This window comes from Geotrypetes seraphini, chromosome 8, assembly GCF_902459505.1.
Source record: "Geotrypetes seraphini chromosome 8, aGeoSer1.1, whole genome shotgun sequence".
NCBI classification, from domain to species: domain Eukaryota; kingdom Metazoa; phylum Chordata; class Amphibia; order Gymnophiona; family Dermophiidae; genus Geotrypetes; species Geotrypetes seraphini.
Genome location: NC_047091.1, coordinates 41,699,606 through 41,723,090, shown reverse-complemented (window position 1 = coordinate 41,723,090; position 23,485 = coordinate 41,699,606). Strand labels below are relative to the sequence as shown.

Sequence of the window (23,485 nt, the reverse complement as noted above, 5' to 3'; positions counted from 1 at the left end):
CAGTGTAGAGATCACCTTGTCTGAATATCCCTTCTTGCTAAGGCGACCCCTTTCAAGAGCCACGCCGTAAGACAGAAGGGAGACGGGTCGAACATGGGAATGGGACCCTGCGTCAGAAGGTCGTCCGAGAGAGGCAGAGGAAGAGGATCCGCCACCAGGTGCCTCACCAGATCCGCATACCACGGACGTCGAGGCCAATCCGGAGGCACCAGCACCACCCGACCCGGATGGTGAACAATGCGAAGAAGCACTCTGCCCACCAGCGGCCAAGGAGGGAACACATACAACAGCCCCTCCGTTGGCCACGGCTGGACCAGAGCATCCAGATCCTCGGCCAGACCGTCCCTGCGACGACTGAAGAAGCGGGGCACTTTGGCGTTGCCACCGTGGCCACCAGGTCCATCAGGGGCTGCCCCCAAGCCTGCACTATCAACTGAAACGCCCCGGCGCCGAGACACCACTCTCCTGGATCTAGGAAGTGACGACTGAGGAAGTCTGCCTGAACATTTTCTACCCCGGCTATATGAGAGGCCGAGAGGTCCAGCAGATGGGACTCCGCCCAAACCATGAGCAGAGCCGCCTCCTGCGCCACCGGAGTGCTCCTGGTGCCCCCCTGACGATTGACATAAGCCACCGCCGTGGCATTGTCCGACAGCACTCTGACCGACTTGCCCAGCAAAAGGGAGTGGAAAGCTAACAGCGCCAGACGGACCGCTCTGGTCTCCAACACGTTGATCGACCAGGCAGCCTCCTCCGCGGACCAGGTGCCCTGAGCTGAGTGACCCAAACACTGAGCCCCCCAACCCAGGAGACTCGCATCCGTCAGGAGCACCGTCCACTGCGGGAGATCCAGACCCACCCCCTGAACCAGGTGAGGGGTCCGGAGCCACCAGCGCAGGCTGCCGCGCGCCAACCCCCGCAGGGGCACCGGAACATCCAAATCTTGCCTCTGGGGAGACCACCTCCGGAGCAGAGCATACTGAAGAGGATGCATGTGGGCCCGCGCCCACCTCACCACGTCCAGGGACGCCGCCATCGACCCCAAGACCTGGAGGAAATCTCGCGCCCGAGGACACCGGGACGCCAAAAGCAGGCGAATCTGCGATTGCAAATTGCTCACCCGGGCCTCTGGAAGGAAGACCTTCCCCAAGGAGGTGTCGAACAGAACCCCAAAGTACTCCAGGCGCTGAGCCGGGACCAACCGACTCTTGGAAAGGTTGACCACCCAGCCCAGCGACCGGAGAAACTCCACCACCCGAGCCGTAACCCGGGAGCTCTCCTGCAACGACTTTGCCCGAATCAACCAGTCGCCTAGGTAGGGGTGAACCAGGATGCCCTCCGACCGCAAGGCTGCCGCGACGACCACCATCACCTTGGTGAACGTCCGGGGAGCCGTGGCTAGACCAAAGGGAAGCGAACAGAACTGATAGAGCCGCCCCAAGATCGCAAAGCGCAGGAAGCGCTGATGAGAGTCCCGAATGGGAACATGCAAGTAGGCCTCCGTCAGATCGAGAGAAGTGAGGAACTCCCCCGGCTGAACCGCCAGAATGACCGACCGCAGAGTTTCCATGCGGAAAGAAGGAATCTTGAGAGCCCTGTTGACCCCTTTCAAATCCAGGATGGGCCGAAAGGTCCCCTCCTTCTTGGGCACCACAAAGTAAATGAAGTACCTGCCGGTGCCCCACTCCGGAGGGGGCACCGGCACCACTGCCTTGAGATCCAGCAAGCGCTGCAGGGTCTGGCGAAAAGCTTGCGTCTTCCCTGGAGACTGACATGGAGAAGCGAGGAAAAGGTCCGGCAGAGAGCGGGCGAACTCCAGAGCATAACCGTCCCGCACCACCTCCAGGACCCACTGATCGGACGTGATCTCGGCCCACTTTGGGAAAAATTCGCGCAGCCGGGCCCCCACCGGAACCAAAGGGGGCGCCGGCAAGGAGTCATTGCGCAGGACGGGAAGCGGGGGAGCCGGCGAAGGGATTCCCTGCCCCCCGACGGGCCCCCCGAAAGGGCTGCATGCGCTGAAAGAACCGACCCCTGGAAAATCCCGGAGCCGGGAAAGAAGCAGCCCCACGCCCAGGGCGATACTTGCGAAACTCCCGCAAACGCCCCCGGGCAGCGCCACCCCGAGACGCAGGACGGGCACGGTCCTCAGGCAGACGGGGAACCTTAGAGTCCGTCAGAGTCTGAATCAACCTATCCAATTCCTCCCCAAACAAAAAAGACCCCTGAAAGGGAAATTTAGTAAGTTTAGCTTTGGACGCAGCATCCGCCGCCCAAGCGCGCAGCCACAAAATACGCCGCGCGGCCACTCCAAAGGCCATAGACTTAGCCGAGATCCGCACTAAGTCATAAAGAGCATCAGAGAGGAACGAGGCCGCCATCTCAATCTGTGCCACCTCCTGATCCACCAGAGACCAGTCATCAGACTCCCGATCCAGGACGCGCTCAGCCCACCGAAAAACGGCGCGAGCGACCAGCCCCCCACAAATAGCCGACTGGACCCCAAAAGCCGAGACCTGAAAATTGAGCTTAAGGATATTCTCCAATTTGCGCTCCTCAGAGTCCCGCAAGGCAGACCCGCCCTCAACAGGGACGATATGCCGCTTAGAAATCGCCGAGACCACCGCGTCTACGACTGGCGATACTAAAGTAGCCCGATCCCCCTCAGGGATGGGATACAAACGAGCCATGCTACGCGCCAGACGAAACACAAAATCCCGAAAATCCTGACGCACAGGAAAAGAGCGGGAAACAGGACAGACCCCCTGAAGCAGAGGGGCCCCCATACGCGGGGTCTCCGGCGGCGCAACTTCAAAAATGCAGCACCAAGGAGACCTGCTACATCAGGTCTAAAAGCTCATCCCTCAGAATAAAAAGCGCACCACGGACGCATCTGCTCTGGAAGACGGGAAACCCGCAGCCCCGCTGCCAGCGGGCGTCCCCTCTAGAGGATCCTGGAAGCCCGCCAAAGCAGCCAGGTCCTCAACCATGCCAACCCGCTACTCCGACCACCATTCCGCAATCCAAGCCCCCCCGCGGGCGCTTGGATGAGGGAGGAGGAAGAGGGGACGCCAAACGAAGAGGGAGGCAAAGCCATAGGGGGCGCGGAGGGAAACCACCCCCGAAACCCCCCAGGTGCACGTGGGACCCCCAATTGTCTGCACAAAGAAAGAAAATAAATTGGGGACAAAAAACCCCTGGGGGTCCCCAGGGACTCCCTGCCCCAGCAGGGGTCCCAACTGAAACCTGCCCCTGTGTTTGCAATACAGGGGGAAGGTCACCTGAGGTTGCAGACAAAATGGAGGGGCCAGACAGAGAAAATGGCGAAGTTCCCGCCAAAAAAGCTCCCTCCATGGCCTGTAGCGGCTGAGAAGACTGAACAGTCCCAGCCGCTAAAACAGGCAAGTCGGCATCAGCTATCAAAAAATCAGCTGAGAGGGAATCTTTCGGGGAATCCCTCCGTGGGCGGTTGGAGAAGACCGGGCTTCCCCACTGCTCCAAGCCGACTTGCGAGGCACCATCGGCGGGGAGCTCTGGGCGCCTGCAGCCGCTGCCGACGGAGCTCCACCACCTCACCGACCCAAACCGCCGAGTTCAGGCCGGCCGCGAGTGCCTCGCGGCTGGACCTAATTGGGTCCCCCTCCCCCGGAGAAGGGCACAATTGCTCCATACGCGACCTAGCTAGAAAAAAAAAGTGCCGGTTAGATGAAAAAATACAGTAAAATACAGTTTTCTTAAAGGGAAACAACCCTCCAGACCAGCACTATCTCAGGATTTTTTTTTTTTTTTTACAGAACAGACTCCACAGGCTCTCGAAGCAATATGCCTTGCTTGATTTAGGGGGCAAGGCTTACTGCTGAGGCTCCTCTAAAAAAATGTGGGGAGGTGGAGGAAGTGGGGGGAGGGACCCCGCTCGAGACCCGCCGGGTTTGACACCCCCGAGGTCGGATGAACCCCCAAACAGGGCCCGCCCAAGCTCCGTCCGGCTAAAAACAGGGACAACAAACCCCTTAAACAAATTCCAACAGCCCTACCAAGGGAGATGGGTACAGATCACTCAACACCTGCTGGAGACTGAAAGAAGACTGAGGGAAATAGAGAAGAGGGGATAGGATATACTGTCCCACAGTTTTGTTTTCAGTCTCCACCTGCTGGTCATGATTAGATATATACCCATTTGTAAAGTTAACCTCTACTGGTCTGGAGAGTGCTAAAGAACATATCTTTTTAGGGAATCTTTTGGAAGTTAGAATCTGGATCCTTATTCATTTGTATTACTAATTTTTGTAAACCACATAGAACTTAATGGTATTTGCGGTATCCAAGTGAATTTTATGTTATGTTAGAAGGATTGCCAAGACCTACAACGAAACATAAACACACTCGAGGAATGGGCAGTGAAATGGCAACGTGGATAAGTGCAAGGTGATGCATGTCAGTAACAGAAATCATATGCACGAATACAGGATGTCTGGTGCTATACTCAGAGAGAGCCACAGGAAAGAGACTTGGGAGTACTTGTAGACAAGTCAATGAAACCATCCGCGCAATGCGCAGCGAAAAAGGCCAACAGAATGCTATGAATGATTAAGAAGGGGATCACAAACAGATCAGAGAAGGTTATCATGCCGCTGTACCGAGCCATGGTACGCCCCTACCTGGAATACTGCGTCCAACACTGTTCGCCGTACATGAAAAAGGACATAGTACTACTCGAAAGGGTCCAGAGAAGAGCAACAAAAATGGTTAAGTGACTGGAGGAGTTGTCGTACAATGAGATGCTAGAGAAACTTGGTCTCTTCTCCCTTGAAAAGAGGAGACAGAGAGGACATGATAGAAACATTTAAGATATTGAAGGGAATTGACTTCGTAGAGAAAGAGAGATTGTTCATCCTATCCAAGGTGAAGAGAACAAGAGGGCACTCATTAAAGTTAAAAGGGGATAGATTTCGTACAAATGTAAGGAAGTTCTTCTTCACCTAGAGAGTGGTAGAAATCTGGAATGCTCTTCCAGAGGGTGTTATAGGGGAAAGCACCCTTCAGGGATTCAAGAAAAGGTTAGATAAGTTCCTGCTGGACCAGAACATACGCAGGTAAGGCTAGACTCAAATAGGGCACCGCATGAGCGGACTGCTGGGCATGATGGACCACTGGTCTGACCCAGTTGCGGCAATTCTTATGTTCTTATGACAATGAATGTGACTGTTGCAATCAAAATTATAAAACCACTCTTCCATGATTGTGTTGAATATAACTGGTTGATTTTGTGGTAAATTACCAACTGCTGAAATGTGATGCCAGTATGTGATTATGAAGGAGCTTAGCCTACATAGAGTGGCAGGTGCAGCTCTGGCTACCTTGTTGGGCAGACTAGAGAGCTCATGTGGCTCTTTATCTGCTGTCATATACTATGTATGTGCATTCTTTCCAAACTTTGCCTCTTGGAATGCCCCCCTGATATTTGTACAAAATACAAAAGAATACCCAGGAGTCTATTCTGTCATACATAAATAGAAAATGAAACATTACTGGACCATGGTTATAAACTGCCTTATACTTTGGTAAAAATATACAAAATTAATAAATTAAATAAAAGCCAAATCAAGCTTAAATTAAATTAAAGCCAAATTCAAACATATTTCTGCTCCTATTTCTCTCATTCCAGAAGTTCTGTTCCTGTTCCCATTACAAACAATCTCCCTTATCTCTTTCTACTATACATGTAGATGTGCCCTCTTCCACATCCCCTTTGCAGATATATTCTATTTATCCTAGTTATCAATACCATTATGTTTACCGGATGTATTGCTTTCGATTTAACCTGCAGAACATGATAAAACCATTGACACATTTCTTCTTCAGTGGAAAGGGGTAGTGGAGTTTCTTCAGTGTTTTGAGTTGCCGGAAACCATGGCCTTTCTTTCTCTTACGGTTGCCATGATGTGAGCATCGGCTCCTCTGGTATGGGGTCCAAGTATAGTCATCGTTTTCCTCACTGGAAGATGCAGTACAGTCTAACCCTGGGCAAGTATCCTGAAAGGAGTAAAAAATAAACTAAAATAAAATGACAAAATTGGCACCTTGTAATTTGCTCTGACACACTTCCAAAAAATCTTGTAGGTCACTATAATGGATAAACTGACCTGCTTATCTTCAATCTCTGGAATTTACTAACACAAACAGATGTCGTATGAATTTTTTTGTGCAGATTTCATACAGCAATTAGCATATCAGGCAAGTATCTTAGATAAAATGAGTTTCTTGTTCTAAAGAATGTATAAGCTAATCGAGTCACACATACACAATCTGTGGCAAAGCTAGAACAAGAAACCACCAGACCCATCCTTGTTCCGTCATATATCAACACCCACCCCCTTCCCATCTACTGTCTAAAGCAAACTTTTATTCTGTTGCAACACCTGACAGACCAATTTCATATGTGTGATGCAACAGACACTACAGTCTGTAGCTCAACAAAAAATAAGCCAAAATATTTTATTATAGTTAAAGCTGGTTCAAGGAAATAAGCTATTCTTAAAAAGAATTACCTTAAAAACCCCCAAAACAAAACTATTATTGAAAGCAAAATGCTAAAAAATTGTTTTCCTCATTAAAGATTTTATATTTTTACTTACTTTATCAGTTAGAAATCTGGACTTGACATGTCACAGTTTGTCTATATGTAATTGAATTGCAGACAAATTCACACTCAACTTACTTTCAATATCAAGACTTTTTAAAATTTTTTTACCTATTCCGGAGTCTGTAGACAGCAGATTTAGGATGTTTCCCCTTACAACTTGCCATAGGAAAAAAATATATACATGTTATGGTATCACTTCAGTAACAGCAACATGAAATCTCTCTACTGCTAGACACTTTTGCCCTGATTCTAACTTCTAGGTGCTGGAGAGCACAATTATCAATCATCCCCTAAGCGTCATTTATAGAATCGCACCTAGCTGCACATAAGCGGTTTTAAGCACCAGTAAGTATTGAAAACTTAGGTGCACTCCCATTTATGACAGGATTTTCTTGACCTAAATGAGCATGCCTAACTTAGCTGCCTCAGTCAAACCACTCCCAAAATCTGCTGATCTAGACATCTAACTTCAGGTGCTGTTTAAAGAATCTGGGCCTATCTGGGTGAAAGATAACAAAACCTTGCAAATAAGCTATTCAGAATTTATTACGCAAACCTTCCATACCATAAAAGCACTAAATCTCGGGACACAAATAGCAAGCACTGCAGATACAGAATACCAATTCACTTTCCAATAGAAAAGCTGAAAAAGGTGGACTGCTACAAACTCCCCTACATAAATTACATGTCAGCAGAATCTTACTTCAGTCACACACCCCCATCCCCACCAATTAGAGCAGTGATCTTCACTATTTTTCTAGCAGAAGCCATGATGGAAAAAAACCCTTGAATGTGAGGGCCAAGATTGTTGCTGGACAAAGTTGACACCGAGCATGAAGTGCTCCTTCCACAGTCAGCTTAATCTATGGATTAGGTGAAGCAATGGCCAAATGCCCAACAGGAAGTATTTTTTTTTACTCAAAGAATAGTTAAGCTCTGGAACTCGTTGCCAGAGGAGTAGACATACTAGGTTTAAGAAAGGTATGAACAAGTTCATAAGAACATAAGAACACAAGCACTGGCAAGTTAGATGCTAAGCATTGATAAAGACAGCTAAGAAAGAATATGAAGAGAAACTTGCAAGAGAATCTGTGGATGATCAAGGAGCAAAAGGGGTGCTTAGGGAGGATAAGGCCATAGCGGAAAGACTGAATGAATTCTTTGCTTCAGTCTTCACGAAGAAGATGTAAGAAATCTACCTGAATCAGAAATGGTTTTCAAGGGTGATGATGCAGAGGAACTGAAAGAAATCTCAGTGAATCTTGAAGATGTACTAAGCCAAATCGACAAGTTAAAAAGTTATAAATTGCCAGGACTGGATGGTATACATCCCAGGGTACTAAAAAAACTCAAACATGAAACTGATGACCTGCTGTTAGTAATCTGTAAACTGTCGCTAAAATCGTCTGTAGTACCTGAAGATTGGAGGGTGGCCATTGTTACACCGATTTTTAAAAAGGGCTCCAGGGGAAATCCGGGAAATTACAGACCGGTAAGCCTCACTTCAATGCCAAGCAAAATGGTAGAAATAATTATTTTTTTAAAAATTGTGGAACAAGTAGACAAACATGATTTAAGATGGAGTCCGCATGGGTTCAGTCGAGGGAGATCTTGCCTTATCAATTTGCTTGACTTCTTTGAAGGTGTGAATAAACATGTGGATAAAGGTGAGCCGATTGATATAGTGTATCTAGATTTTCAAAAAGCTTTTGATAAAATTCCTCATGAGAGGCTCCTGAGAAAATGAGTGTGTCATGGGATAGGTGGCAAAGGTCAGTTGTGGATTAGGAATTGGTTTTCGGATAGAAAACAGAGGGTAGGGTTAAATGGTCATTTTTCTCAATGGAGGAGAATAAACAGTGGAGTGCCGCAGGGGTCTGTACTGGGACAGGTGCTATTTAACTTATTTATAAATAATCTGGAAATTGGAATAAGTAAGGTGATTAGATTTGCAGATGACACTAAACTGTTCAAAGTTGTTAAAATGCATGCGGATTGTGCAAAATTGCAGGCGGACCTTAGGAAATTGAAAGACTGGTTGTCCAAATGGCAGATGAAATTTAATTTAGACATATGCAAAGTGATGCACATTGGGAAGAATAACCTGAATCATAATTACCGTATTCTAGAAAAGGGTATCATTGGGTATCATTGTAGACAGAAAAGCGGCAGCGGCCAAAAAAGCAAACAGGATGCTAGGAATTATTAAAAAAGGGATGGTTAACAAGACTAAGAATGTTATAATGCCCCTGTATCGCTCCAAGGTGCAACTTCATCTAGAGTATTGCGCTCAATTCTGGTCTCCTTATCTCAAGAAAGATATAGTGGTGCTAGAAAAGATTCAAAGAAGAGCGACCAAGATGGTAAAAGGGATGGAACTCCTCTCATATTAGGAAAGACTAAAACGGTTAGGGCTCTTCAGCTTGGAAAAGACACGGCTGAGGGGAGATATGATTGAAGTCTACAAAATCCTGAGTGGAGTACAAGTGGGTACAAATGAATCGATTTTTCACTCTGTCAAAAATTACAAAGACACTTGAAGTTACAGGGAAATGCTTTTAAAACCAAAAGGAGGAATTTTTTTTAATTTAGGGAATAGTTAAGCTCTGGAACGCATTGCCAGAGGATGTGGTAAGAGCGGATAGCATAGCTGGTTTTAAAAAAGATTTGGACAAGTTCCTGGAGTTAAAGTCCATAGTCTGTTATTGAGAAAGACATAGGGGAAGCCACTGCTTGCCCTGGATTGATAGCATGGAATATTGCTACTCCTTGGGTTTTGGCCAGGTACTAGTGATCTGGATTGGCCACCATGAGAACGGGCTACTGAGCTTGATGGACATAAGAATTGGTCTAACCTAGAATCTAACCGTTAGAGGATCCGAGGCAACATGGCTTCACTAAAGGTAAATCTTGTCAAACGAACCTGATTGAATTTTTTGATTGGGTGACCAGAGAGCTGGATCGAGGACATATGCTAGTTATAATTTATTTAGATTTCAGCAAAGCCTTTGACATGGTTCCTCATAGGAGGCTCTCAAACAAACTTGAAGGACTGAAATTAGGACCTAAAGTGGAGAACTGGATTAGAAACCAGACGCCAGAGGGAGGTGGTTAATGGAAGTCGCTCGGAGGAAGGAAAGGTGAGTAGTTGAGTCCCTCAGGGTTTGGTGCTGGGGCCGATCCTGTTCAATATGTTTGTGACATTGCTAAAGGGTTAGAAGGAAAGGTTTGCCTTTTTTCTGATACCAAGATTTGTAACAGAGTAGACACCAAGGAGAGGGTGAAAAACATGAAAAAGGATCTACAAAAGTTAGAGGAATGGTCTAATAACTGGCAACTAAAATTCAATGCAAAGAAATGGAGAGTAATGCATTTGGGGATTAATAATCAGAGGAGACATATATGCTGGGAGTTGAGAGGCTGATATGCACAGATGGGGAGAGGGACCTTGGGGTGATAGTGTCCAAAGATCTAAAGGCGATAAAACAGTGTGACAAGGTGCTGCTAGAAGGATGCTGGCCTGTATAAAGAGAGGCGTAACCAGTAGAAGAACGAAGGAGTTGATGCCCCTGTACAGGTCATTGGTTAGTCCCCACTTGGAGTATTGTGTTCAGTTTTGGAGACTGTATTTGGCAAAGGACACAAAAAGGCTTGAAGTGGTCCAGAGGGTGACAAAAATGATATGAGGTTTACTCCAAAAGATGTATGAGGAGAGACTGGAAGCCCTAAATATGTATACCTTAGAGGAAAGGAGGGACAGGGGAGATATGATTCAGACGTTCAAATACTTAAAAGGTATTAACGTAGAACAAAATATTTTCCAAAGAAAGGAAAATGGTAAAACCAGAGGACATAATTTAAGGTTGAGGGGTGGTAGACTCAAGAGCAATGTAAGGAAATCCTTCTTTACGGAGAGGGTGATGGATGCCTGGAATGCGCTCCTGAGAGAGGTGATGAAGAGGAAAACGGTGACAAAGTTCAAAAAAGCGTAGGAAGAACACAGAGGATCTAGAATCAGAAAATAATAGTAAATATCGAAGAACTAAGGCCAGTACTGGGTAGAATTGCACGGTCTGTGTCTGTATATAGCCGTTTAGTGGAGGATGGACTGGGGAGGGCTTCAGTGGCTGGGAGGGTGTAGATGGACTAGAGCAGGGATCTCAAAGTCCCTCCTTGAGGGCCACAATCCAGTCGGGTTTTCAGGATTTCCCCAATGAATATGCATTGAAAGCAGTGCATGCACATAGATCTCATGCATATTCATTGGGGAAATCCTGAAAACCCGACTGGATTGCGGCCCTCAAGGAGGGACTTTGAGACCCCTGGACTAGAGTGAGCTTTGACTGAGACTTCAGTAGTTGGAACCTAAGAACAGTACTGGGCAGAGCTTTGGATTCTTGCCCAGAAATAGCTAAGAAGAAGAAGAAAAAACAACAAATTTTTAGATTGAATCAGGTTGGGCAGACTAGATGGACCATTTGGGTCTTTATCTGCCATCATCTACTATGTTACTATGTTTTACTATGTCCCCTAGTCTTTGTAATTTTTGACGGAGTGAAAAATCGATCCACTTGTACCTGTTCTACACCACTCAGGATTCTGTAGACTTTAATCATATCTCCCCTCAGCTGTCTCTTTTCTAAGCTGAAGAGCCCTAACTGTTTTATTCTTTCCTCATACGAGAGGAGTTCCATCCCCTTTACCATCTTGGTCGCTGTTCTTTGAACCTTTTCTAGCACCACTATATCTTTCTTGAGATAAGGAGACCAGAAATGAACACTATACTCCAGATGAGGAAAAGTCCAAAGTCGGCGAGCAGGTCTAAATAACTCAAACATGAAATTGCTGACCTGCTGTTAATGATCTGTAACCTGTTGCTAAAATTGTCAGTAGTACCTGAAGATTGGAGGGTGGCCAATGTTACACCAATTTTTTAAAAGGGCTCCAGGAGAGATCCGGCAAATTACAGACCGGTAAGCCTCACTTCAGTTCTGGGCAAAATGGTAGAAACAATTATAAAAAAATAAAATTTTGGGAACACCTAAACAAACATGATTTGTCAGCATGGGGGAGCTGAGGGAGATCTTGCCTCACCAATTTGCTTGACTTCTTTGAAGGTGTGAATAAACATGTGGATAAAGGTGAGCTGGTTTATATAGTATATCTAGATTTTCAGAAAGCTTTTGATAAAATTCCTCACATAAGAACTGCCATCTCCAGATCAGACCTATGGTCCATCGAGTCCGGTGATCCGCACACCTGGTGTAATTTTAGTTATCCATATCCCTCTATGCCTCTCATAAGGAGATGTGAATCTAATTTGCTTTTAAATCCTAGAACGGTGGATTCCGCAATAACCTCCTCTGGGACAGCATTCCAGGTGTCCACCACTCATTGCGTGAAGCAGAATTTCCTGATATTTGTCCTGGACTTGTCCCCCCTTAGCTTGTCACGTTGGACATGGTGAATAATTTTTTTTCCTGCTCTATTTTGTCGATTCCTTTCAGTATTTTGAAAGTCTCAATCATATCCCCTCGCAGTCTTCTCTTCTCAAGGGAGAACAGTCCCAGTTTCTTAAGTCGTTCCTCGTATTCCAAGTTCTCCATACCATTTATTAGCTTCGTTGCTAGTCTCTGCACTCTCTCCAGCAGTTTTATATCCTTCTTTAGGTTGGGAGACCAATGTTGGACACAGTATTCTAAGTGTGGTCTGACCATTGCCCTATAAAGTGGCATTATAACTCTCTCCGATCTACTCGTGATTCCTTTCTTTATCATACCTAACATTCTATTTGCTTTCTTTGCCGCCGCCACGCATTGTGCTGACGGTTTCAGGGTCCTATCTATCAGTACACCCAGGTCCTTTTCTTGTTCACTCTTACCTAGAGTTGCACCTGACATTCTATACTCGTATTAAACTTCATCTGCCATTTCTCCGCCCATTTCTCTAACTGACACAAGTCACTCTGGAGTACCTCGCTATCCTTCTGTGATCTGATTGCCTGGCATAGCTTTCTGTCGTCAGCAAACTTGATGATTCCACTGGATGTTCCTTCTTCTAGGTCATTTATGAAAATATTAAATAAGATGGGCCCAAGTACCGAGCCCTGGGGCACACCGCTAGTCACTTTCTCCCAGTCTGAGAACTTCCCATTTATGTCCACTCTCTGCTTTCTGTTCTCCAGCCATTTGCCTATCCATCTTAGTATATCTCCCTCTATTCCATGGCTTTGTAGTTTCCTGAGAAGTCTTTCGTGTGGAACCTTGTCAAACGCTTTTTGGAAGTCCAAGTATATTATGTCCACCGGTTCTCCATTATCAATTTGTTTGTTCACGGTTTCTAAAAATTGAAGTAAATTCATCAAGCATGATTTCCCTTTCCTGAAGCCGTGTTGACTGGCTCCCATCAGGTCATGTGTATCCAAGTGCCAGACAATGCTATCTTTAATCAGTGCTTCTACCATCTTTCCAGGAACAGATGCAAGACTTACAGGTCAGTAGTTGCCCAGTTCTCCTCTTGATCCTTTTTTGAAAATTGGTGAAACGTTCGCTATCTTCCAATCTGCCGGTATCTGACCAGTTCTAATTGACAGGTTGGCAAGTTTTTGCAATAGCTCTCCGATTTCAACCTTCAGACTCTCGGGTGAATTTCATCAGTTCCAAGGGATTTGTCACCTTTAAGTTTGTCAATCTGGTAGTATATCTAGTCCAAATCCACTTCTACTGTGGTGAGGCTGTCCTCTATTACTCCTCTGAACACTTTCACTACTATTGTTGCGGTGTTCTCCTTCGTAAAGACAGATGCAAAAAAGGAATTTAGTTTGTCTGCAATTTATTTGTCTTCCTTGATGTTCCCTTTTCTTCCCTGGTCATCCAACAGTCCCACCACCTCTTTTGCGTGTTTTTTTCCTTTTATGTATCTAAAGAAGGGCTTGAAGTTTTTGGCCTCTTGCGCTATTTTCTCCTCGTAGTCCTTTTTTGGCATCCCTCATCACCTTGTGACATTTCTTATGATCATCCTTGTGCTTGTTCCGAGCTTCAGTTGTTTTCGTGCGTTTCCATTCTTTAAAGGAGTCCTTCTTTTCTTTTACGGCTTCCTTCACCTCTCTAGTAAGCCATGCCGGTTCTCCTTTGCCTTTATTTTCCCGTCCTTTGGTTATCTGTGGAATGTAGAGGTTTTGTGCTTCAGTGATAGTATTTTTTAGTAGGGACCATGCCTGATCTACCATTCTGATTTTATCCATCCTTTTCTTGAGCCGTTTTTTTTACCATGGCTCTCATGCTATCATATCTTCCTTTTTTAAAGTTGAAGGTCGTGGTTAAGGTTTTGGTACGTTTCCTCGTCCCGATGTCAAGTTTAAAGTTGATCATGTTGTGATCGCTCGTCCCAAGCAGGACCATGACTTCTACTTCTTTTGTCTGACCAGTAATGCCATTTAGGACCAAGTTCAAGGTGGCGTCTCCTCTCGTCGGCTCTCCCACCATTTGTTCTAGGAAGCAGTCCCCTATCATTTCCAGGAACTTCGTCTCTTTGCCACAGTTTGAGGTTCCCAGGTTCCAGTCAATCCCCGGGAAGTTGAAGTCTCCCATGATCATCACATTTCCTGTTTTACATCCTTGTTTTATTTCCTCTATCATTTCTGAGTCTGTTTCCTCCGTCTGTCCTGGGGGGGCGATAGTAAAGGCCAATTTTTGTGTCTGAACCTTTGCGTCTAGGAATCTTGATCCAGAGGGACTCCAGCTTCTCTTTCCCCCTCTAACAGATTCTATTCCTTCCTGAGCATATAGGGCAATACCTCCCCCTTTCTGCCCTGTTCTATCCCTTCTGTATAGCTTGTATCCCTGTAGAACTGTATCCCATTCATTTTCATCATTCCACTATGTTTCTGTTATGCCAATGATTTCTAGTTCGTCGCGTCGAGAGGCTCCTGAGAAAATGAGTGTGTCATGGGATAGGTGGCAAAGTTCAGTTGTGGATTAGGAATTGGTTATCGGATAGAAAACAGAGGGTAGGGTTAAATGGTCATTTTTTCTCAATGGAGGAGAGAAAACAGTGAAGTGCTGCAGGGGTCTTTACTGGGACTGGTGCTATTTAATTTATTTAAATGATCTGCTATTTATAAATGATTTGGAAATTGGAACGATGAGTGATGTTATGAAATTTACAGATGACTCTAAACTGTTCAAAGTTGCAGGCGGACCTTAGGAAATTGGAAGACTGGGCATCCAAATGGCAGATGAAATTTAAGGTGGACAAATGCAAAGTGATACACATTAGGAAGAATGACCTGAATCACAATACGATGAAACCTTCAGCCCAATGTGCGGAAAAAGCAAACAAGATGCTAGGAATTATTAAAAAATTGATGGTTAGCAAGATTACAAATGTTATAATGCCCCTGTATCGTTCCATGGTGTGACCTCATCTGGAGTATTGCGTTCAATTCTGATCTCCTTATCTCAAGAAAGATGTAGTGGCGCTAGAAAAGGTTCAAAGAAGAGCAACCAAGATGGCAAAGGGGATGGAAAAGAGAGGGACTGAGGGGAGATATGATTGAAGTCTACAAAATCCTGAGTGGAGTACAAGTGGGTACAAGTGGATTGATTTTTCACTCCATCAAAATTTACAAAGACTAGGGGGACACTCGAAGTTACAGGGAAATACTTTTAAAACTAATAGGAGGAAATTTATTTTCACTCTGAGAAAAGTTAAGCTCTGGAACGCGTTCCTAGAGGATGTGGTGAAAGCGGATAGCGTAGCTGGTTTTAAGAAAGGTTTGGACAAGTTCCTGGAGGAAAAGTCCATAGTCTGTTATTGAGAAAGAAATGAGGAAAGCCACTGCTTGCCCTGTATCAGTAGCATGGAATATTGCTACTCCTTGAGTTTTGGCCAGGTACTAGTGACCTGGATTGGCCACTGTGAGAACTGGCTACTAGCTTGATGGACCATTGGTCTGATCCAGTAAGGCTAGTCTTATGTTCTTCTATAGCTTTGATCTAAATGGCTGCGCATATCCAGAGGGAAAGGCTGTCTCATTCATCAGTTTTCTGACATCCAACTTCCTTCTGCAAAGGCCCATGGAGAGGGCTGAGAGATTGCTGTGTATTTTTTCAGGGTCAGCGCTGGCTGATAATTACTTATTTCTCTCTTGGTGTGAACTATGGTTCTGCTGATCACTCTTTTGGAACCTACTCCACTCATTGCCTTGGATTTTGAGTTAGCTGAACTGAGTCCTGGAGGACTCAGTCCTTTCCCTCTGAATGTTTTCCTTTTTTTTTTGTGTGTGTGTGTGTGGGGTGTTATCTTCCAGCTTTTTCTTTTTACTTCTTGGGAGACGCACCGGTTTAAGTGGGTGCACTTTGTCATCCTCTCGCCTACTGATTCTATGATCTCTGCATTTTTAGCAGATGACCCACTTCCTGCTATTTCATGCTCTGAAAATGAGTTACTATCACAACCTATCACTTTACAGGAGGTGACCTGGGCTATCCAGGATTTACATAACTCCAAGGCCCCATGGCTGTACGGGTTTTGTAACCACTTCTATAAATGTTTTGCCAAATGGGTAGTATCTCTCTGGTGTTTAGCAGCAATTACTATCATACCAAAGCCAGGGAAAGATCCTCAATTGTGTGGTTAATATCGATCTATATCTCTCTTGGGCACCGACTACAAAATTTCTAACAAAACACTGGCATTGAGACTAGAAACGATCCTCCCGGCTATTGTGCATCCTGACCAATCTGGTTTTCTTTTGGGCAGACAATATTGCCTCAGACAATACCTGCAGAGTTCTGCATCTTATTGATGCTGCTTGGACTAATAGTATTCCATCAGTTCTCCTATCCTTAGATGCTGAAAAGGCTTTTGACAGGGTCTCTTGGCCCTTTGTGATGGATACTTCATCATATAGAATTTCTGGGCCCTTCCTGCACTAGATTCAGGCACTTTAAAGACATCCCCTCTCTTTGTTGAAAGTTAATGGCTAATTTGCTGAACCCTTTGAACTTTTCCAGGGCACTAGGCAGAGGTATGCTTTGTCCACCTTGCTTTTTGCATTAATGGTTGAGCCCTAAGCTTATTTAATTAGGTCCTCAGCAGAAATGTCACACTTAATTGTCACACTACTTCAACAACACGTAATAAAAATCCATGGTATACTATTGAGCTATCATTAATTAAATGACAACTTAATTCTCTAGAACGAAAATGGAGACAAGACAAATCTCAGACCTCTTTAAATCAATACAAAGAGAAAGAAAACTTCTATAAACTTGCGATTGTTCAGGCCAAAAAGAAATACTATACATAACACATATCTAAAACTAAAAATACATCTGCTTTTTATTCTATAGCAAAATCCCTTACTGGAAATTAAAAAAAAAAAAAATCAAACCAGAAAACTGAAAATAGCCCCTCATATATCAAGATCTTGCCCTCCAGTTTACAGCCAAAATAAAATAAATACAAAACCAATTTTCTCATCCTTCTACAAAGATATTTCACCATCGGAATCTTCCAGTCTCTCTCTTAGCAAATTTTCAACATTTTCGATTCCAACCTTAGCAAAAATTCAAAGTATGATTCAAACTATGAACTTAACTGGTTCATACCAGTACTCAATCCCCCCCCCAAAAAATCATTTTGAAACACCACTTGTCAATTTTCAGAACATCTATCCATAGCATGATCAAAAGTAGTTTATCTTTAGGAAAACTCCCCCAAAATTGGAAAGCAGCAACAATTTATCCTAAGATCAAATATTATAACACATCTTCCACAGATTGCTCAAACTACCGATCAATAGCAAACCTCCCTTTTTTAGCAAAGGACAAAAATTGTTTTCAATCAGCTATCAGTTTCGTAGAAAAAACCAACGTCCTCCATCCAAATCAAATGGGATTCAGACTAAACCATTCAATGGAACATTCCTTAATTGGGCTTACAACTTCAATTCTCTACTGCATTGATCACAGGAAATCTGTACTGCTTATATCACTAGATCTTTCTGCTGCCTTTGATACCATAGACCATTGTCTTCTTCTGTATTGACTAAAATCTGTCGGAATTTTAGATAAATCGCTTGATTGGTTTTCTTCTTATTTTTTAGAGCACTCCTTGAACGTAACTGACAAGATCTCCTCAAAATCATTTACTCAAGATTACAGAATACCTCAGGGATCCATGCTCTCTTTTATTCAAAATCTTTTTGAACCCCCCTTCTGACTTTGGGCCAATCAATAGGATTTACCATATATGATTACACCGACGATATCCAACTACTTCACCCCGTGGATTCCAATAATCCAAAGGCCATTCAAGACATTAATAACAAACTAGAAAACATTAGTCAATGGCTAAATGACATGCTAGCACTATCCCTAAATCAAAAACTATGCTGTTTCCTTGTAATGGTACTGACTGCTTGATCTCCCCTATTTGTCTTAAATCTACACCTGTTTAATTAGTAAATATTATGAAACTTCTTGGTGTGACATTTGATAGTAAACTATCCTACTATCAGTAAATTAGTTCCATAGTACAAAAATGCTTCTACAGGTTACAAATCTTTCTACAAAAGCTTCTTCAGGTTACAAATGCTTCTACAGGTTGCAAATCTTTTGAAAACCCCGTCCTTAAACATTGTAATATATTTGCTAATCATCTCTCGACTAGATTGTTGTAACGCTTTACACTCGTTTAAGGGAGTAAACCAGAAAGAACTCAGAAGGCCCAAATCATACAAAATATTGCAGTTAAACTCTTATCTAAGGCCAAAAAATTCAACCATGTAACACCGCTCCTAATGCTCACTGGTTACCACTTTCACACAGAATAACTTACAAAATATTACTTCTAACCTTTAAATCAAGAATGCTCCACTCTCCAGGATTCATCGATAGAATGATCATTCCCTACAATTCACATAGATCACTGCGATCAAGTAACCAAAATCTCTTAGTCATACCTTCATTATGTCAAATAGTCTATGATACCATGCGCAAATCAATTTTTTCCGTAACTGCCCCTTCATTATGGAATTCATTGCCATCGCTCATTCGTGAAGAATCCTCTTTAGATAAATTTAAATATAACCTAAACATTTTTTTATTTAAAGATGTATTTTACATAAACACTCACCAATTTTCACTGCATATATGAATAATTTATTCCCTCCCTATTGTATTTACCCTTTTTTGTATTTCTGTCTTATCAATTATTGTTTTTCTCCCACCTAACCAAATATATAACTTACTTCTGTTTGTGAGCTTTATATTTGACACTCCATATTTATTTAAACAATTTTACTTTTATGTATGCCGCTTAGATATTTGATAAGCGGGATATCAAATTTTAAATAAACTTGAAACTATACTGTTGGGATCAACAGAACATTGTATTCTATTGTTTGCTGATATCCTCCTCACTCTGAGTAACCTTGCAGGCTCCCTTACAGGCTTAATGGATATTCTTGCTAGATATAAGTTTGGTGTTCGGTTTTAAGATAAACATGAATAAAATATCAACTTACCTCCAGATGAGGTAACTAGCTTACAGTCCCAATTCCTTTGGACAGTTAAATCCATTCACTATCTTGGTTATAAACCCTACTTGCTCACTCACAGTTATATAAATGTAACTTCCTTGCTAAGCTCCGGGAGGTGCTTCGGAACCTGGACTGCTAAGAGGGCCTGGGTACTTTCTGGTTGGGGCTTATCAATGTGGTAAAAATGGTGACTTTGCCGAAGTTTGTTTATCTTCTAATGGCCCTCCCAATTGCTATTCCTCAGCGATTTTGTCATCTTCTAAATCGTAAGGTATTTTTCTGTATTTGGAAGAAAAAACCACCCAGGGTGAGCAGGGTAATGTTTTACCAGACCAGAGAGGGGGTACTTCATTTTGCGTTATACCACCAGGCTGCTCAGTTACAGATTATTGCTGAATGGGTGGTGGTGGGGGGGTGTTTCTCTAAACCTTGGATCCACATGGAACAACAAATAGTGCCCTCTATCCCTCTGTAGGCCCTTTCCTGGCTCCCATTATTAAACCTCATTTTCCATTATTATCAAAGAGGAGTCCTCTTTACACCAAAATATAGAAGGTTTAGTATGCAATATATATATATATATATAATTTTTTTCAAGTGCTTTGATTGAGGAACACAGAGGCCAAAAGAAGAACTGGATAAGTGTTGAAGGTACATGTTTGATATTTATCCTAGAGAAATGATTGCTTATGAATCAAGAGGATATAAGCTTGGCTTTTGAATTGACATGTGGTTTAATATCTGAGTGTGTGTGATGCAGTGGTTAGAGCTACAGCCTCAGTACCCTGAGGTTGTGGGTTCAAACCCTTCACTGCTCCTTGTGACCATGGGCAAGTCACTTAATCCTCTTGAGAAGGGAAATATGATAAAGAAGCTGAATATCAATAATTAAAAGATAAATAAATAAAATATAATAGTGGTGCTTCTGTAAAATTGGGCTGCTTTCTGCATGCCATTTTACTGCATACAATTTTAATGTATAAAACAGCCATTCTAATGATGTCATAACGCTAAAACGTGATAACATTATAGACATTGTGAAGTCATCTATGCGACGCCTAACTATATAGACACACTTAAATTCACTGAGTGCCGCTGAGTGCAATTCTCTATTGTGCGTCTATGCTTAATAGAATTGCACTCAGCGTTGTGCTGCTGGATGTCTAAACGACGCCTAACTTTTTTTTTTTTTTTTTTGTAACAACATTTTATTGAAATTTTTCAAATACAAAAATGTACAAATAAAACAGTACAATAAAATAAGCGACACCTAACTTTTAGACATCCTTTACAGAATTTGCCCTTTTATGCCTAACTGAAACATGCTCTCAGAGGGAGACCATGCATTTCTAAATCTTACTTGCCTGGCTGGTTTCACTTACTGTCACATAAGCTGACAAGATTGAAAAGAGGGGGGGGGGGGCTAGCAGTTATATTCTCCACTCACCTCCATTCATCTACCCCCTTCCTAATCTCTAATTTTTCTCATTCTGTCTTTTTACTCATGTCCCCTTAGATTTTCTTCTCTTATATCACCCTCCCCCACCCTCTGTGTCTTCTCTCTCAGCACTCCGCTTTCTAATTGCAGACCATTGCATCTCCACTCAATATCCTGTAAAATTAGGCGACTTCAGTCTATATTTAGATGATCCTATCAGACCCTCAGTTAAGGAATTTCTAACTTTTTTCTCAAATCTCCATCTCTCATCTATATTAACTGTCTTTTTCACACTGCAGGGCACACATTAGATACCATTTTTTTTTATTGTTCAAGTCTATTTAAACCCCAGATTCTATCTATGTTAATCTCTCTCTATCTTTAGATTCATTCAGCAAACTCCCACTCGAGGGAGCAGAATGCTTTCTGGGATTCAGCTCTTTGCTCACTACTCAATACTGTGGCCCCTCTCTCAGCTCCTATACCATCTTGTCCTAATCAAAGAGCTTACTGGTTTGGACCTAATCTAATTTTGCTCAAATGCTATCTCAGAAAAGCACAGCATCGATGAATTAAACACCGGTCTCCCACCAAATTGGACCTCTATAATGCATGTGCCTCCCAATACAAATTGTCCATTTAAACAGTAAAAATGAAACACATTTCTACCCATATATCAAAAAGCCAGTAACCCGTCCACTCTATACTCCATTCTATATTCTATCACTACACCACACATCCCAGTTAACACAACTTCTCTTCTCCCAGCTCAGGCTCTTGCCAAAACCTTCACAGACAAGGTTTCCACTGTGCCATCTACATTGCTCTCCTCAACCCATGCGACTGTCCACAGCCCCTCATGATCTGAGTTATGAAAAAATTATATAGATATTATAGTCAACATTGTAGCCATGCCTGTTTTGAACAGGCCTTAAAACAGGAGTTTGTCTTCTGCGGTCCTGCTCCCAACGCTTCAGCTGTGAACACAGAACAGAAATATTTGTTAAGCAATTATGCCTTATCTTTATCAGTTTCTACATATTTCTCCCATTCTCACAATACTACTTTTGCACTTCTTTCTAGCATTAATATACCTAAAAACTGTCTTGTCCCCCCGTTTTACCATGTTGGCTATTTTTTTTTTCTTCCATTTGTATCTTTGCTTTCCTGACTACTCAACCAGCTTCTCTTAATTTTTCCAGATATTTTAGCCTGTCTTTCTGTAATCTTTTGTGGTTTATGAAAGCTAACCTCTTTGTCCTTACCTTTTCAGCTACTACTTTTGAGAACCAAAGCGGCCTTCTTTTCCTCTTTTACTTACTTTCTTTACAAAATGGTTTGCTGCCCTTACAAGAAGCATAGCTGCATGCATGTATTAATTTTGTATTCACTTTAAAATTTTGATTTACCAAAGAAAAGGTAAAATAAAAAAATTCTTGACAAAAAGACCCTGAGTTCAATTTTTTTTGGGGGGGAGAGAAGCACTCTGTGTGGCCAAATGCAACATTGGTCAGATCCCATTCTAGATTCTATTATAAAATTTTGGCCCTAACATTCACTCTATGATATTCAACAGTCTTACCACTGGAGAAGTCACAGCAGCCTGGAAAGATGCTATCATATGACCCAAAATCAAAGACCCTAAACAATTAGCTTGTTCTAACTACAATTTCATTGCAAACCTTAGCTTTCAAACCCAAATTGTCAAAAAGATTGTTTTGTTGAAAAAATCTGCAAGATGGGAAGACTAACATTCTTCACCCCCGTCAAACTGGGTTGACACCACTATTCAACAAAACTTTCCCTGATAGGCCTGGTTACATTTGTATATTATCATCTTGATCATCATCTATGCTCGCTTCTCTTATCATTGGATCTCACTTTCAATATCATTGATCATGCACTATTGCTTTCATATCATGATCATGCTTTCAATATCATTGATCATGCACTATTGTTACAATGACTTAAAACATAAGTGTTTCTGATACAGTCTACAATTGGCTCATCTCAGCAGTCACACCTGAGTATTATTTCAAGAATCCCTCTCCAATGCTTTCTCTCCCCCATGTGAGGTTTCACAAGGCTCCAACCTAGCCCCAGTGTTATTCAACATCTTCCTAGAACCTCTTCTGACACTTGCTCAATCTCCAGGAGTCACCTTATTCGAATATGCCAATGATAATTTCTCTGCCCCATCGACCCTACTAATCCCTCAAAAATCCTTACTCAATCAGTCTCTCATCAACATAGCATTTTGGTTCATGTGTTATCCGAGGACAGCAGGCAGATGTTCTCACATGTGGGTGACATCACCTATGGAACCCTGGCATGGACAGTCAAAAAGTGTACTGTCACTTTAAATCTTTAAGACTGCCTATACCATGCACATGCTGGTACCTTCCCGTCTGATGTTGGCTCACAGGACTATCAGCTCAGTAAAAAAGCTAAGAAACCAACCAGGGGAAGTGGGAGGGTTGTGAGAATAGCTGCCTGTTGTCCTCGGATAATACCTGCTACAGGGGAGTAACTATGCTTTATCCAATGACATGCAGCAGTCTATTCTTACATGTGGGACTCCATAGCTTGCTGTGAACAAGGCTGCCATTGCTGTGAACAAGGCTGCCCTGTAAACATCTAAAAGCTAAGTTACTCAGCATTTCATATTCTGCTCTTTTGACTGGTTTTCAGCATTATATCTGCTTAATTTCTCTTCTCCTCTTCTCTTCTTCTTACTAAAAAAAATATAAAAAAGCACAAAAAAATCCTTCTCTTTCCTCTGTTAAATCTTATTTCCTCTTCCTGCATTTTTGTTTAAAATACTGTGTTTTAGGTGGTATAGAGCCTATATTTCTGG

General features: G+C 43.1%; 1 protein-coding gene across 7 annotated transcripts in view; it reads right to left on the bottom strand.

The window, feature by feature from the left end:
- Positions 1–23,485, bottom strand: part of BHMG1 (basic helix-loop-helix and HMG-box containing 1) — a 484,779-nt gene that overhangs the window by 83,081 nt on the left and 378,213 nt on the right. For all 7 annotated transcript variants that reach the window (XM_033953753.1, XM_033953748.1, XM_033953746.1 and 4 more), the window contains one exon: positions 5,798–6,033. In XM_033953753.1, coding sequence (XP_033809644.1) covers positions 5,798–6,033 — 236 coding nt within the window. The remainder of the gene's footprint in view (positions 1–5,797; positions 6,034–23,485) is intronic.